Raw genomic sequence first — 15,378 nt, forward strand, 5'->3', positions numbered from 1 at the left:
ACAGAGTATATGTGTAAGTATATGATATATATATAGTGCCTAAATATAAACACTTATGCAAATATATACATATGCATAGATATAACACACATCATAAATAAAAAAATACTAGAAGGTAGCAGAAACTGCAAAGTGAGTTATCTAGGCAAACAGAATCTATTGTGGAATCCAGATATTATCCTACAAAAATGTGGAGCTACTGAAGGTTTTAGAATGAAGACTGACTTGTACCATATTTTTATATATTTTTACAATTAATTTGGAAGAACTGTATAGATCAATTTGAAAAATAAAAGGTAGAGATAATTCAGACACTATTTTGTGATACTTGAGGTGAGAGTGATAAAAAGCTATATCTTTTTTTTTTTTTTTTTTTTTTTTTTTTTGAGACAGAGTTTCGCTCTTGTTACCCAGGCTGGAGTGCAATGGCGCGATCTCGGCTCACCGCAACCTCCGCCTCCTGGGTTCAGGCAATTCTCCTGCCTCAGCCTCCTGAGTAGCTGGGATTACAGGCACACGCCACCATGCCCAGCTAATTTTTTGTATTTTTAGTAGAGACGGGGTTTCACCATGTTGACCAGGTTGGTCTTGATCTCTTGACCTCGTGATCCACCTGCCTCGGCCTCCCGAAGTGCTGGGATTACAGGCTTGAGCCACCGCGCCCGGCCTATACCATCTTAAAAAGTGTATGCAGTGAGGTGCTGGCAGTGGGGATGGAAAGAAGTTGGTTTCTGCCTGGATATGGAAAGAGAGAAAGGAGGCCAGCAGCACTGTAAGGTTTCCTGCAGGAGGGAAAAAGAGAATGAGGATACTCTGGAGACAATCAAATAGGAAAATTCAGAGAGTGCAGTTTAGTGAGCAAAGAAGTTCAATGGAGTTTAAGCTATATGGGACTTGGCGATAGGAACACATCTGAGCTTAGATCTAGCAACCGATGACAAAAGCTCCGGGAGACATCAGTACTGGCAGTGTGGGCCTGGGAATCATCCGCAGCAGAGATGCAGGGGCAAAGGTAGAAGATGAAACGGAGAAAGAGGAACTAGTGAGGATGGAGGATAGAGAAGCAGCCCAAGAGACAGAAGGCAAGGAGGGTGGAATATTTCACAAGCCTAGGAGGAGGCAAGTTTTAAGGATAAGGAAGCACAAAACAACTGTAAATAGTAAGAAGACTGCCTGTTGAGAAAAGGCCAACGACATGGTCGCTCAGGATCTACAAGGAAGTCTCATTCGGAAGGAGGGGAGGAAAAAATGGGTGGGGATGGTTATAAAAAGACGATGATAAAAGCCGACAGTGAGACCACTCCTTGGAGACGCAGGGTGGTGAGAACCACCAACGTTCATACGTTGAAGGGGAGCTGGGTCAAATGACGATTTGCTTCCCCTTTTAGGACTTCATCAGAACTCTCCGCAGAAAAACAGACTGACTGAAACAGGAGGGGTAAGGTTTTCAGGAAGCAGGACAGGTTGGGATAAAAAAACAAAGATCTTGAGAAACTAATCTTGGCCCTAAAGAATGGCAATTAGGAGAGGCATGAGAGGAGGTGTGAAGAATCTGGATTTTTAAAGTAGAAAGGTGAGGCAGTTCTTAAACTGAGAAAAGAAAGGTAGAGGTGGCCAGGCGCAGTGGCTCATGCCTGTAATCCCAGCACTTTGGGAGGGCGAGGCGGGCGGATCACCTGAGGTCAAGAGTTCGAGAGTAGCCTGGCCAACATGGTGAAACTCCATCTCTACTAAATACAAAAAAATTTTCAAGCGTGGTGACACATGGCTGTAATCCCAGCTACTCAGGAGGCTGAGACAAAAGAATTGCTTGAACCCTTAAACCCTGGAGGCAGAGGCAGCAGTGAGCTGAGATCCTGCCACTGCACACTGGATTCCAGCCTGGGCAGTAAGAGCAAAACTCTGTCTCAAAAAAAGAAAAAAAAAAGGAAAGGTAGAAGTAGCCAGGATATAATCTTAGACATGGCATCATAAGTCTGTGTTCAAGTTCCAGATATGCTAACTTGGGCTGGTCGTCCAAGGGTTGGCAAGATCTCGTTGAGGCCATTTCCTTACAAAAATTGTTAAAGGTTAAATGGGATACTGCTAAATGAGATACTGCACGTGTAAATTATAAAGCACTTCTCAAACAAGAGAAGCTTGAAACTACCACGAGAAATGTGATACAGCATGAACAAGAGATAAAGTAAAGCCCAGCCAAGCAGCAGGGAACGGAAAGGTGAAGCTCAAAGCAAGAATATATAGCAAACCTAAATCCACACAGTTTTTGTGATTTCCTCCAGCCTACTGGAGTGGAGAACGCAGATTCTGAGTGAGAGTCGATGCAAGAAGAACAAGAGGCTGAAAAAAATCTAGGTAAGGACTATTTAAAAATCTTTGGGGATATGCTTACATTTGGAAATTACATGCAAAATTTACATAAAAGTGGCATTTGACTCATTGGCGTGTTTTATTTTGGAAATGGCCGAACATTTCATCTTTATATTTTACAGGGTTTTTTTTTTTCATATTTTGGGGTTAACTTTTTTTTCAGATTCTGTATTTTTAAAAGCTTAGGCTCCAGACAGTATGCCTTGAGCACGAACCGAGTAATGAAGGCATCAGTGCCACAGCCGCCCACTGGGTCCAAATTAAGCAGGGAAGGTCATGAACAAAGAACGCAGTGACGGCCCAGCAGACAGGCTGACGCGACTGCAGGTAAGAACAGGTGGAGGGGAAGGGAGCGGCGGTGACCGTTTTTGGGATTTTGGGACAACCAGGAGCCTCCTGGTAAGTACAGAGAAGGCAGCCGTGTAATTCCGGTTAAAGGGGTGGGACGTGCTCCTCTTCCCGATTAGTTTGGAGCCCACAAAGCGCCTGCCCCTCACTGCCACCGTCCACTGTCCCATTGTGACTGAGCAGGAGCCCTCCGTGATGGACTGGTTACAGACAGCGGGTCCGATGTGATCAGCTCGTTTCCGTTACACACAACCGTGGAATCCTGGATGACAAACATTCCTTCTTCCCGGACAGGGAAACGAAGCCTGCCCGAGCCCGGGCAAGGACGGTGGCGCTCCCCGGGCCGGCTCGGAACGAAATCCGAGACCTCGGCTCCACGGTCTCCCCAGCCGGCCCCCGGCACGCGAGCCTGACACGCCCTCACCCCGGGAAAACACCCGAAGCCAGGGAGCCGCGGGAGCGCGTGGACCCCGCACGCTAGGGCTGGGGGCGCCTGGGAGCTGCGACAAGCTCCGGAGGACAAAGGCGGCCTCGCGGCCTCACGCCGGCCTGGAAGAGAAACGCCTGGCGCCCCCGGGCGGCCGCGGCCTGGAGAGCCGGAAGAACGCCTCGCACGCCCAGCGCCGGGCCAACGGACGGTGCCATCCACCAATGGGAGGGCCCAGTCTGCGTCCGCGGGACCCGTCCGAGGGGAGAAGACGGCCGTCCCTGCGGCAAATCAGAGTGGTCCCGAGGCCTCTCTGGTCACCACGGAGATAGCGGGACAGTCCCTGTGAAACAGTGACGCCGGCTACACTGTGTCGCTCGCTCTCAGCCTCGGCCTTTCCCTCCCCGCCGCGCGCCGAGCCCTTCGGCCGCCCCGCCCACAGCCTTGTTAGGCCCGCCCCCCACGTGAATGGACTGGCAAAGATGTGGCATTACCGAAGCTTATTGGATGCTTAGTGGCGTCACTCTGGAGGGCCGCCCCTCTCGGATGGTGATTGGCCTCGCCGGAGTAGAGCGGGCTGGGATTGGTGCGAGGCGGGGCGAGAGCCCGCGGGCGTCCGGGGCCCAGGCGCGGGGGAGGCGGTCGCCGCCGGGACGCCGGCGGGGGTGCTTCGCGGAGGGAAGGAGCAGGAGCGCTCCTGCCTGGGGCGGGGGCGAGGGCAGGGGCGGCGCTTGTCGCGTGTGGGTCGCGGTGGAGCGGGCGGCGGGAGGGGGGTGGCAGCGGAGGGACCGAGACGGGCAGGGGTGACTGTTGGCAGCAGGACCGGCTGGAGACCTAGGCCTGGAAGCGCCTCCGGGGAGGGTCGGGGGGAGGAGGAGGCCGTGGGCGTGTCTGGTATGGGATGCGGTGGAGCGGAGGGGGCCCTCCTGAGCAGATCCGTGGGTGGTTCCTTGGAGGAAGCCTCCTCTTCCCCTCTGCCTGTTTATTTGCCAGCGAGGGAGTCCCCATGGTCTCTGTTCAAGTTCTGGAAACTTTCTCTTTGGGTGGGCTTAATCACCTGCGACTTCGTCGTAGAACTGCCCGGGGTCTTTTCTGATATTGGTCACAAACGTGGGGAGTATGTCAGAAAACAGGAAGCCGCTGCTGGGCTTTGTAAGCAAACTCCCCGGTGGGAGTGCACTTGGGAACTCAGGCAAGACTCACTGCCCCTTGTGCAGGGGGCTTTTCAGAGCCCCCAGGCTCTTGCCTTGTTTGCATACAGTTTGCACCACGTGTCTGGAGCAGCTGGAGCCCTTCTCAGTAGTGGACCTCAGAGGGGGAGACTCCGACACAAGCTCTGAGGGGTCAATATTCCAGGAACTCAAACCACGAAGTCTGCAGTCGCAGATCGGCATCCTCTGTCCGGTATGTGATGCTCAGGTGGACCTGCCCATGGGTGGAGTGAAGGCTTTAACCATAGACCACCTGGCCGTGAATGATGTGATGCTGGAGAGCCTGCGTGGGGAAGGCCAGGGCCTGGTGTGTGACCTGTGCAACGACAGGGAAGTAGAGAAGAGGTGTCAGACCTGCAAAGCCAATCTCTGCCACTTCTGCTGCCAGGCTCATAGGTAAAGATGGGACACTCCACCAGGTGTAGCTTAAGAGGAAGTACAAAGAGATGTCAAGAGAGAAATCCCTTGGTGAGGAGATGAAAAGGAGAGCCTTCTCAAATACCACGGAAGGTCAAAGGGCAGTATAAGGATGCAGCAGCACATACTCTGGCACAATAGTTAACCCGGTCAGCCTTATATAGTACCTATAGTAATAGCAATAGAGGTTTGCATAATCTTTTTCAATTTCCAAAGTGCAGCTACAGTTTCCTTCAGTCATCAGTCATTCGTGTAGTGAATAATTGTACTGGGTGCAGGAGAAACAGGAGAATGTATATAATAGCATAGATCCTGCTCTTGATCTTGTTTGATCTTGCAACTCTTTCAGAAAAGCAGGCACTGTTCCCCATTTATTAATTGGGGAAACTGAGGCTCAGCAATATTAATGTGATTTGCCAAGGTCCGATAGTTGGTAGGGGTGTAACAGAACTGGATATTGAATCTAGATCATTTTGACCACATTCCACTAACCCATGCTACCCTCCTGGAATAGGAGAATAGAATAGAATACGTGATGCTTGCTTGGACCTCAGCTTTTGCTTTGTACCTTAGAGTTACTCTGGAGCTTGGTGAGGTGAGCTTGTAGGTGTTAACTGGGATGCAGACTGTGTCTTTTATGGCATTTGGTGAATAGTTTGCCAGACGGATCACTTTTGTCCCTTCTCACCTTCCTTACTCCATCCTAGGACACGAAAATATAAAATGACGACAGTTTTAGGATCAGCCTAAAATAGATTTCAGGTTCTAACTTCCATTTGTTTTCTGGCCACACTAACAGAACAAGTTTGTAGACTTCACTCTATTTTTAACTTGCAATTATGTGATAGTCCCTGCAGCTGTCTTGCTGCCAGCCAAACCAGCTGACCCTATTTTCTCTGCAGCTACTCTTCTGGTGCCAGAATAGGCACCTAAGCTTCCAATTGTTATAATGCTAATGGAGGAACTCTAAACAGTCACCATGTTTTCCTAGGGATTTCCCTGAATCTCTAGAGGGCTATTACAGGAAAGGAATTAAAAAGAGAGCTTTGATTCTACTAACCATTGGTTTCACACTCTTTTCTTTCTTTTTTTTTTTTTTTTTTTTTGAGATGGAGTTTCACTCCTGTTGCCCAGGCTGGAGTGCAGAGATGCGATCTTGGCTCACTGCAACCTCTGCCTTCCGGGTTCAAGTGATTCTCCTGCCTCAGCCTCCCGAGTAGCTGGGATTACAGGTGTGTGCCACCATTCACGGCTAATTTTTTGTATTTTTAGTAGAGATGGGGTTTTACCATGTTGGCTAGGCTGGCCTCAAACTCCTGACCTCAGGTGATTCACCCATCTCAGCCTCCCAAAGTGTTGGGATTTACAGGCATGAGCCACTGTGCCTGGCCGGTTTCCCGCTTTCCAATAATGTTGATGGTGTCTCTTGAAAAAAATTCTAGCCTGCTGATTTGGGTAATATAGGTACTGGACAATAGAAATGCTTTACAGAAATCTTAGATGCAAGCTAGATGAGATTCTGTGTCAGGACCAGCTAGCTGCATTTTAATCGCTTGGACTTTATTGCTGTGTTACCTGGCATGGCTTCTGTTTCTTGGTGCTAGTTTTCTGCCATGCCCTCACTGCCAGCTTACCTTAGGAAGCAGACGGTGGCTCTTGTCTGAACTCTCTGGGGAAAGTTCTAGCATGCAGTCGCAGTCTTGCGACCTTCTACAAAGGTATGGATCAAGCCAGAGCCCTGGTCTGTTCACATGTTATTGTAGACAACAGCCCTTTCAGGCAGGGTGTGTCCCCACTGTACAGATGAGGAACAGGAATCAGAGAGGATCATGCAACTAGAGGTTAGAGCAAGGAATTGAAATAAAAGTTGTTTAACTTCAGAGCCTGTGCTCCTAAAACCTCTCTGCCCAACTATTCCCAACTAGAATTGTTCCCTTACCTCCTGTTATTGACTCTGTTTGCCCCTAGGCGGCAGAAGAAAACGACTCACCATACCATGGTGGACCTAAAAGACCTGAAAGGCTACAGCCAGATTGGGAAGCCCATCCTCTGTCCTGCCCACCCTGCGGAGGAACTGAGGCTGTTCTGTGAGTTCTGTGACCAGCCCGTGTGCCGGGATTGCGTGGTGGGGGCGCATCGAGAACACCCCTATGACTTCACCAGCAATGTCATCCACAAGCATGGGGACTCCGTGCGGGAGCTCCTCAAAGGTACTCAGCCCCACGTGGAAGCCCTGGAGGAGGCCCTGGCTCAGATCAGGACGATGAACAGTGCCCTCCAGAAGCGAGTGGAGGTAGTGGCAGCTGACGTCCGGACATTCTCAGAGGGCTACATTAAGGCCATTGAGGAGCATCGGGACAAGCTGCTGAAGCAGCTGGAAGACATACGGGTCCAGAGGGAAAATTCCCTGCAGCTGCAGAAGGCCCAGCTGGAACAGTTACTGGCAGACATGCGGACTGGTGTGGAGTTCACCGAGCACTTGCTGACCAGTGGCTCAGACTTGGAGATCCTCATCACCAAGGGGGTGGTAGTAGAACGGCTCAGGAAGCTGAACAAAGTGGAATATAGCACCCGCCCTGGAGTAAATGATAAGATACGCTTCTGTCCTCAGGAGAAAGCAGGCCAGTGCCATGGCTACATGATTTATGGGACCATTAATACCAAAGAGGTTGATCCAGGCAAATGTGTCCTACAAGGAGAAGGTAGGAAGGCATTTCCCATGGACACTGAGAGGACAGTGGGCAGGGAGATGGTGTGTAAAGATTGGTGGCTCGTTCTCCTAGGAAGCCCACGTTACTGACCAGGTTACCAAAGGTGGGGAGATAAACTGATCTAAAAGACAGTGACCCCCAACTTTGCTCTTTCTGATTTGTTCTGGTTAGGGTACAGTTAATACTCAATACAGGAGTGAGGCTTGACCCTGTTCCAGTTCAGAGAAGTAGGAACGGCCGAGAAATGCAGAGATCATGTTTTGTTTCTATCAGATGGCAGAACAGACAGTGCCCGTTGGAGGTAAGAGCAGCGCTAGGGCCAGATGAAATTATGCCTGCTCAGAGAGGAGCACGGCAGGCCCTGGATGGCTCAGATCAAGTTCTGAAGGGGGTTTCAGATGAATGAGGAAGATGAGATGACGGCTTCCTTTCTTTTAAGCCCTTTTGGTTCACATCAACCTTACTGGCATTTAAAAGGCTATGGTAGGTGTTTCATTTAGTTGGGGGGAAAATGGTTTCTTTTAACCAGCGTTTCCCTTTCTAATGGAAGCATGTTATTCAAACATAAAGTCAGTCCTGATAGGAAGATTGTATCTTAGAATCATCCGACTCTGACACAGGCATTCTTAACTGTTTGGAAGTCATAAATCTCTTTGAGAATGTTGTCTCCTACAGAAAAAACCAGTAACTGGGACATACAATTCCAGATTTTTAGACTCTTCATAAGCCTTTCCATAGACCTCGTAGTAGTTAATGAACCCCAGGTTAAGAAACCCTGTTTCATCTGAATGCTGGAGTAGGGACTGTAGCTACTGGATACCCCGCCACCACACCTTGGCATGAGCTACCAAGTTGCAGGGGATCTCACAAGGTGGAGGTTCGTGAGGCTGGTCAGCTGTACCCCCGGCCTAGCGCAGCAGGAGCCGGAGCCTGGCTGGGTGATTTTGGTGTTACTAACCTCTCTTATAGGGTCTAAAGCAGGTGTCCCCCAACTTTTTACACAGGGGGCCAGTTCACTATCCCTCAGACCGTTGGAGGGCCGCCACATACTGTGCTCCTCTCACTGACCACCAATGAAAGAGGAGCCCCTTCCTGAAGTGCGGCGGGGGCCAGATAAATGGCCTCAGGGGGTCGCAGTTTGGGGACACCTGGTCTAAAGGTTTTCTTCTCTAAATACCTAAGTCAGCCCTGAGTATTTTTAAAGCCTCCTAGGACTGAAGGTAAGGTCCAGGATCATGTGTGATCCAAAGCGGCTGCTAGCCGAGAGAACCAGTCTCACTAGGAAGGACTCCTAAGAGGTGTACTCTGGGAGGCAGAAGGGGAGCGAAAAGAAAGGGAGCCCGGGTGGTTACAGTAAACAGGAGAGCACAACCCTTTGTTCTGAAGAGAAAAAGCAAGATGGAGATGTAGCTGCTGCAGTTTGCATTTGAGGTGAGGATCACTGTTTTATCTTTTTCAGATCTCCACAGAGCCCGGGAGAAGCAGCCAGCCTCTTTCACCCTGCTTTGCAAGGATGCCGCAGGAGAAATCATGGGCAGGGGAGGAGACAACATTCAAGTTGCCGTTGTCCCTAATGACAAGAAAGACAGGTTTGTATGAGACACACTTAGGTGTCATGGATAACAGGCCGTGAGGAAACTGGAAACGTGAGGTCCTTTAAGATATCGGGGCCGGGTGTGGTGGCTCATACCTGTAATCCCAGCACTTTGGGAAGTGGAGGCAGGAGGATCACTTAAGCCCAAGAGTTCAAGACCAGCCTGAGCAACATAGGGAGATCCCGTCTCTACAAAACTAAAAAAAAAATTAGCCGGGCATAGTGGCATGCACTTATAATCCCAGCTATTCAGGAGGCTGAGATGGGAGGATCCCTTGAGCCCAGGAGGTTGAGGTTGCAGTGAGCTGTGATTGCGCCACTACACTCCAGCCTGGGTGACAGAGCAAGATCCCAGCTCAAAAAAAAAAAAAAAAAAAAAAAAAAAACAACATAATGGAGTGTAACTCAGTGGTTACATCTTACCTCCCCATGAGGCTATGAAAGAAATGTTATATGACCAAATGTGTTTTCTTGTGTGGGTTTTGTATTCAGTTCACTCTCAAAGCTGCGGTCTGCCCCTCAGATTATTTTCATCTCAAGCTTTAGAATAGATTGAAAAATCTTCTGTGGTTAGGCTGAATGGTACCCTTTTCAAAATTCAGCCTCCCTTTGCTACTAAATTATGCCTGGAGCATGTTTATATTTCTCTGGAATTGGAGTATGGAGAAGGGACAGCAGAGCAAGAGGGTTCAACAGAAGCTTGTTGAAAAGGACACAATAATATATTCAAGGAAATTTGTCTGAATATCAGACTAAATTGGAATCTATGCTGTTTACCTTCTGTTGTATAATTAACTTGTGAAGCAAATGAAAGAAATACCCTGTTTGGGGTTATTTAACATGCATATTGAATGGAATGGTATAGAGTTTACATTCTGAAATAGTAGCAACTGAAGCTGGCTTGTGGGAGTGAGTGGTGTTTTTTGACCCTTTTCTCCATTCAGCCCAATCAGAACGATGGTCCGGGATAACAAGGATGGGACATACTACATTTCCTACACCCCCAAGGAACCTGGCGTCTATACTGTGTGGGTCTGCGTCAAGGAGCAGCATGTACAGGTAAGACTGGTGCACGTGCCTCCCTGAGCTCCCCTCACCCTGGTCCTCTGGGTGCTATTGTCTTAGGATCTGGAGACATTTTACATAGGATCAGCTATACAGAGAGACTGAATAGAATCCCCTGGTATTCTTCTTCACTTCAGAAACAGCCAAGATTTTGCTGCTACTCTTCTTAGAGGATGCTGTTGACCGTAAGAACCCTCTATCTCTGTGTCACTTCCTGGCAATTATGAGTTATGCTTATAGTTTATCCTTCTCCCAGTTGGTTTCTTAGGATTCTTAATATGGAGAAGATGTCTTGATCACAGGAGGTGATCTGCCAGCAGACAACCATGCATATTCAAAAAATATAATCTAGCTCAGAATTTTCCTGCTTTGTCCAGACTGGACGTGAACACAGTTGGGAGGGTTATGCCCCTCCTCACAACCGACTAGTGATCTATCTGCCTAACCATCTGCCCATGTCATTTTCTACTCTGTTTTACATAGAGGTTTTTCTGTTACTATGGTTACCATAAACAAACAAATATACCAAACAAGTTGTGTTACCATGGTTACTACAAACAAGTGTAACACAAACAAGTAGAGCAGTTTCTGCTTTAGAGATTATGAGTTTTTTAAAATTGGGTGACACTCACAGGTCCAGCAGAGTCTCTCTGCTGACACTGTCAGGGGTTTCCCTCCACAGAAACCAACACTTGATGTGGACAAGAAAATACCATACAGCATCGTGATATGTTAGGCCGATGACTTATGGACTTAGGAACACTCATATTTAATCGCCATTTATTGTTTACCTAATAGGTAAGTCAGGAACAGGCTATGTGTTTTCACATACATTATTTCAATTTTCTTCAAAACGACTCAGGCACAGGGATCATGGTCCAATTAGACTGAGAGACCAGACTTGCTACAATGCACAGGAAATGTAGCAAAATAGGAATTTGAACCTATTTCTTTGAAATGCCAAGTTGTTTTTTAACTGGATTGTGAACTCTTTAAGATGGGAAAGTTAAAATCTCAAAGACTTCCAAGGTACTAGGCTCTCTGCTTTGTGTTTTCTCCAACTATGTGGCTCTCACATAATGATAGGCACATTGCAGCTTATTAAATATTTAAATTGGGCATGATGATGTGCACCTGTAATCCCAGCTACTTGGGAAAATCATCTGAGCCCAGGAGCCCAAGGCTGCAGTGGGCTATGGTTGTGCCAGGGCACTCCAGTCTGGAGACAGAGTGAGATCCCATCTTAAAAAAAAATATTTTGGGCCGGGCGCGGTGGCTCAAGCTTGTAATCCCAGCACTTTGGGAGGCCGAGGTGGGTGGATCACAAGGTCAAGAGATCGAGACCATCCTGGTCAACATGGTGAAACCCCGTCTCTACTAAAAATACAAAAAATTAGCTGGGCATGATGGTGCGTGCCTGTAATCCCAGCTACTCAGGAGGCTGAGGCAGGAGAATTGCCTGAACCCAGGAGGCGGAGGTTGGGGTGAGCCGAGATCGCGCCATTGCACTCCAGCCTGGGTAACAAGAGCGAAACTCCGTCTCAAAAAAAAAAAAAAAAAATTTTGTGTTTAACATGGGATATACATTAGAGAATGAAAGTTATCCTTAAAGGAAAGGAGGCAGATGGGAGTTACTAATTTGAGAATTATTCTCTGTACACATTTAACCTTTCTCCTTTCCATATGTCTTCACAGTCCCAGAATAAGTGGGTGAGTAAACAGATAAGTCACGTCCAGGATGGAAAGAAAGAGGCTAGCTTGGTATGTGAGAATAGGCACATGGCTGAGAAACTGGAGAAGGGACCACAGGATGTTCTGTCTTTGTGGTTGCAACATTCTACTTACCACCCCTGAGGTTCCTTAAGAATTGAGATTGAGAGTCCCAGACAAGAGTCAGTCTGAGATTACTAATGTATTGAATGACCTAGATACTCATACTTCACACAAGCATAGAGTGAGTCAGAATCCATTAAGAAAAGCTTACATTACTGTAGCATGGGCTTCTGCTTTTTCTGCCATCCTGCACAACAATCCTCAGCTAATACAGATGCCGTTGAAAATGGAGGCGACTCTGTGTGACTTCTGTCGGTGTTCAGCAGGTTCAGCCACACGGCATAAATCAGTACCTCCGTTGAGTAATTAGCATCTGTGGTGAAAAGCATGCTAGGAGGGCTGCATAGACTCTGATGCTTCCATTGCATCTGTATCTGCACCCTCTCAGCTGAGCAGGGTTCTTGTCCTCTAATCTGTTTCTCTCCTGCTGTCATCGTGCCTCAAAGCGCAGGCCCTGTGCCTGACTGTTTAGCACACAGCGACGCTCGGCACATCCTGTAACTCATAAGGTGCTGTTCTTTGCTCTTGGTCTGAACGCTGAAGGGGTCACCATTCACTGTGACCGTGAGGAGAAAGCACCGCCCACACCCAGGCGTGTTTCACTGCTGCACCTTCTGCTCCAGTGGAGGCCAGAAAACTGCTCGCTGTGCCTGTGGAGGCACCATGCCAGGTAAGGAGAAAGCACTACCCTCTGGGCCTTTCTGCCAGCAGTGGGAATACAGCGACAGACCCTCCCCTACCACACAGCCACCAGACCTTCGGACTTAGGCTCTGCTTCTAGGAAGCACAGTCTGTGATTGTAGAGACACCACTGTTGTAAAGGCTTCACTTAAAGCTTCCTCGTTCTGAGTGGAAATAGCAGGCATAAAAGCTGAGTTCTGCTTTGGTACCGCTCCTGGGAGCCCTGTGCTGCTGTCTTGGATTCTGTCTGTCCCTTTCCAGCAGCCTGAGCAGTGTGAGAACCGTGGGCCCATCTTATTCCTTTTAAAACCTTAAATAAATTCTAAAGGAGGCACGACTGGGGGAGTGGATGATTAAATCAACTGAACAAGGTCTAGGTCTTTTAGGGGCAGGGAAAGGGTGGAGTCAGTTTAGGTAAGGGATCTAACACTTTTCTAAAAAAATTATTCTATTGCGTTCACTCTAATAATGGGCCATAATATAGGCTTTGTATCCTTCTGTATAAACACTTCGGGATCCACTTTTTTATGTTCACCAACCTACCCTTCTTCATTTCAAGGATTTTACAGTTAAAAGTCCAAACCAATTTATTTTACAGTTAATGTGCAAACTAGTCTGCCTCCTTCAGGTGGTGAGTGTTATCACTACAGCGGTCCTAGAACTCTGGCTAACATGAGTTGATTTGCTGCCATCAATTTTGAGGGTCCTCCTGACTGCAGAGCAGTCAGATAGCTTGTTCGCATTGCCAAGATTTTCTTAGGTATTTTCACTCCCAGGAATCTGCATGTTTTCAGGAGGTCCAATTACCATGGTGACTGCTGGACTCCACTCTAATGGTCGATTTTTTTCCTTTCCTCTTTGTACCATGCAGGTGGGTACCTAGGCTGTGGCCATGGACACAAAGGCCACCCAGGTCGTCCCCACTGGTCCTGCTGTGGGAAGTTTAATGAGAAGTCTGAATGCACGTGGACGGGTGGGCAGAGCGCACCGAGGAGTCTACTTAGGACTGTGGCACTCTGATGGGTTTGTGCTCAGCCTGTTAACGCTGCAGTCAGCACCACTTGAGATTTCCAGAGGACCCAGACCTTTGTTCATTCTAAAGAGACTGATAAAATTAAAAACAAAGTGCCTTCTCTTACATTGGAGTTCAAGTGCTCTTTTGTTACTCACTGATGGTACTTGTGGATGCGTGAGCACAAAAGATCACCTCTACGTTTCTCTTAAAGGTAGGTTGGCAACGTTCTTTCTCTACCACAGGACGCTCCTTTTCATTTTGTACAGTATGGAGGTATCTATTCCATTGGAACTGAAGGGTCATGGGGGTAGTTTAGTTCCTTATTTTCTGATATATTATAACCTTTTTTATTTTTCTCTGAGCTACACATTATTTAGATATTTCCCCTAGAGCAGGCGTCCCCAAACTACGGCCCGCGGGCCGCATGCAGCCCCCTGAGGCCATTTATCCGGCCCCTCGCCGCACTTCAGGAAGGGGCACCTCTTTCATTGGTGGTCAGTGAGAGGAGCACAGTATGTGGCAGCCCTCCAACAGTCTGAGGGACAGTGAACTGGCCCCCTGTGTAAAAAGTCTGGGGACGCCTGCCCTAGAGATTAAAAGTTCCTTTTATCCTGTCCACTTTTTGATAGCGGTGGACTTTCAGTAGATTTACTGGTACATGTTTCGTGATTGTGATAACGTAGTCTTGTTTTGGTGAGCATCCCCCTCCTTCTTCTCTAGGCCATGTCAATCTTCTCCCCCAAAGCCTGAAAGATTACTCTTTGGTCAAGGGCATACTGGTGTTGAAATAGAACCTCACACATTTATTGCTGTGTCATGCCAGAAAAATCTAGATACCTTTAGGCATCTCACATCTCTGTTTTTCAGTTGAGTACTCTTTAGAGTAGTTTCCACTTTTGTCTCTATACCTGGCGAGTTAACTAGAAGCTTTGACTCTTACTGTGCCTTCACTCATAGTGAGCCCTATCAGCTGCTAGAGAATTCTCGGGAGAGGATGTACACAGCACTAATGCCTCAGCCCTGCCAAGGTCTTCACTCTATATATTTTGTTCTGAGACCTGTTTTCTTATATAGCAAAAAACTTAGCATGTATTAAATATAATTATTGAAATCTGCATTGTAAGATCCCTGAAGAAGTGGATGACTCATTTGAATGGTGAATTGGGTCAGGCAAAGGAAATGAAATAATTAGATGATGACTGTCAAATCATGGTGGAATACATTTCCTCTTTGAGGCTGACAGATAACGGCTACATTGTAGCCATAAATTCTAAGATATTCTCTATTCTCACCCTTTTCTGGAAACATTCCCTTCAGCCTCTTTCTGTAACCCAAATCTCATCTTCTCAAAACACATTCCTGCCCCTGTCATCCTCTCAAATTAGCTATTTGGTCTTTCTCAATCCTTCTGTTACTTGGCCCAGAAGTATATGTCCTTTTAGCTTATCAATGCTGCTTTGAGATGAGTGGTTCCTTTTTTTTTTTCTTTGTGAAACAGTCTTGCTCTTTGGCCCAGGCTGGAGTGTAGTGGCGCAATCTTGGCTCACTGCAACCTCCGCCTCCCAGGTTCAAGCAATTCTCCTGCCTCAGCCTCCTAAAAGTAAGCTGGGATTATAGGCGCATGCCACCACACCTGGCTAATTTTTGTATTTTTAGTAGAGGTGGGGTTTCACCAGGTTGGCCTGGCTGTTCTCGAACTCCTGACT

General features: G+C 47.8%; 1 protein-coding gene across 1 annotated transcript; it reads left to right on the forward strand.

Moving 5' to 3' along the window:
* The first annotated feature begins 3,324 nt into the window (after positions 1 to 3,324).
* TRIM45 (tripartite motif containing 45) lies at positions 3,325 to 13,795 on the forward strand. The gene is made up of 6 exons (XM_039460962.2): positions 3,325 to 4,752; positions 6,742 to 7,475; positions 8,944 to 9,073; positions 10,023 to 10,137; positions 12,520 to 12,646; positions 13,529 to 13,795. Exons 1-6 carry the CDS (start codon positions 4,265 to 4,267, stop codon positions 13,675 to 13,677), a joined length of 1,743 nt encoding a protein of 580 aa, XP_039316896.2. The 5' UTR covers positions 3,325 to 4,264; the 3' UTR covers positions 13,678 to 13,795.
* Positions 13,796 to 15,378: the final 1,583 nt, after the last annotated feature.

Source organism: Saimiri boliviensis, chromosome 11 (assembly GCF_048565385.1).
Source record: "Saimiri boliviensis isolate mSaiBol1 chromosome 11, mSaiBol1.pri, whole genome shotgun sequence".
Lineage (NCBI taxonomy): Eukaryota > Metazoa > Chordata > Mammalia > Primates > Cebidae > Saimiri > Saimiri boliviensis.

Excerpts from the sequence above, each read along its gene's own strand:
- TRIM45 (XM_039460962.2), top strand. The coding sequence starts at position 4,265 with ATGTCAGAAAACAGGAAGCCGCTGCTGGGCTTTGTAAGCAAACTCCCC. Across the intron at positions 4,753-6,741 it reads TTCTGCTGCCAGGCTCATAG|GCGGCAGAAGAAAACGACTC; the intron begins GTAAAGATGGGA and ends GTTTGCCCCTAG. Across the intron at positions 12,647-13,528 it reads CTGTGGAGGCACCATGCCAG|GTGGGTACCTAGGCTGTGGC; the intron begins GTAAGGAGAAAG and ends TGTACCATGCAG.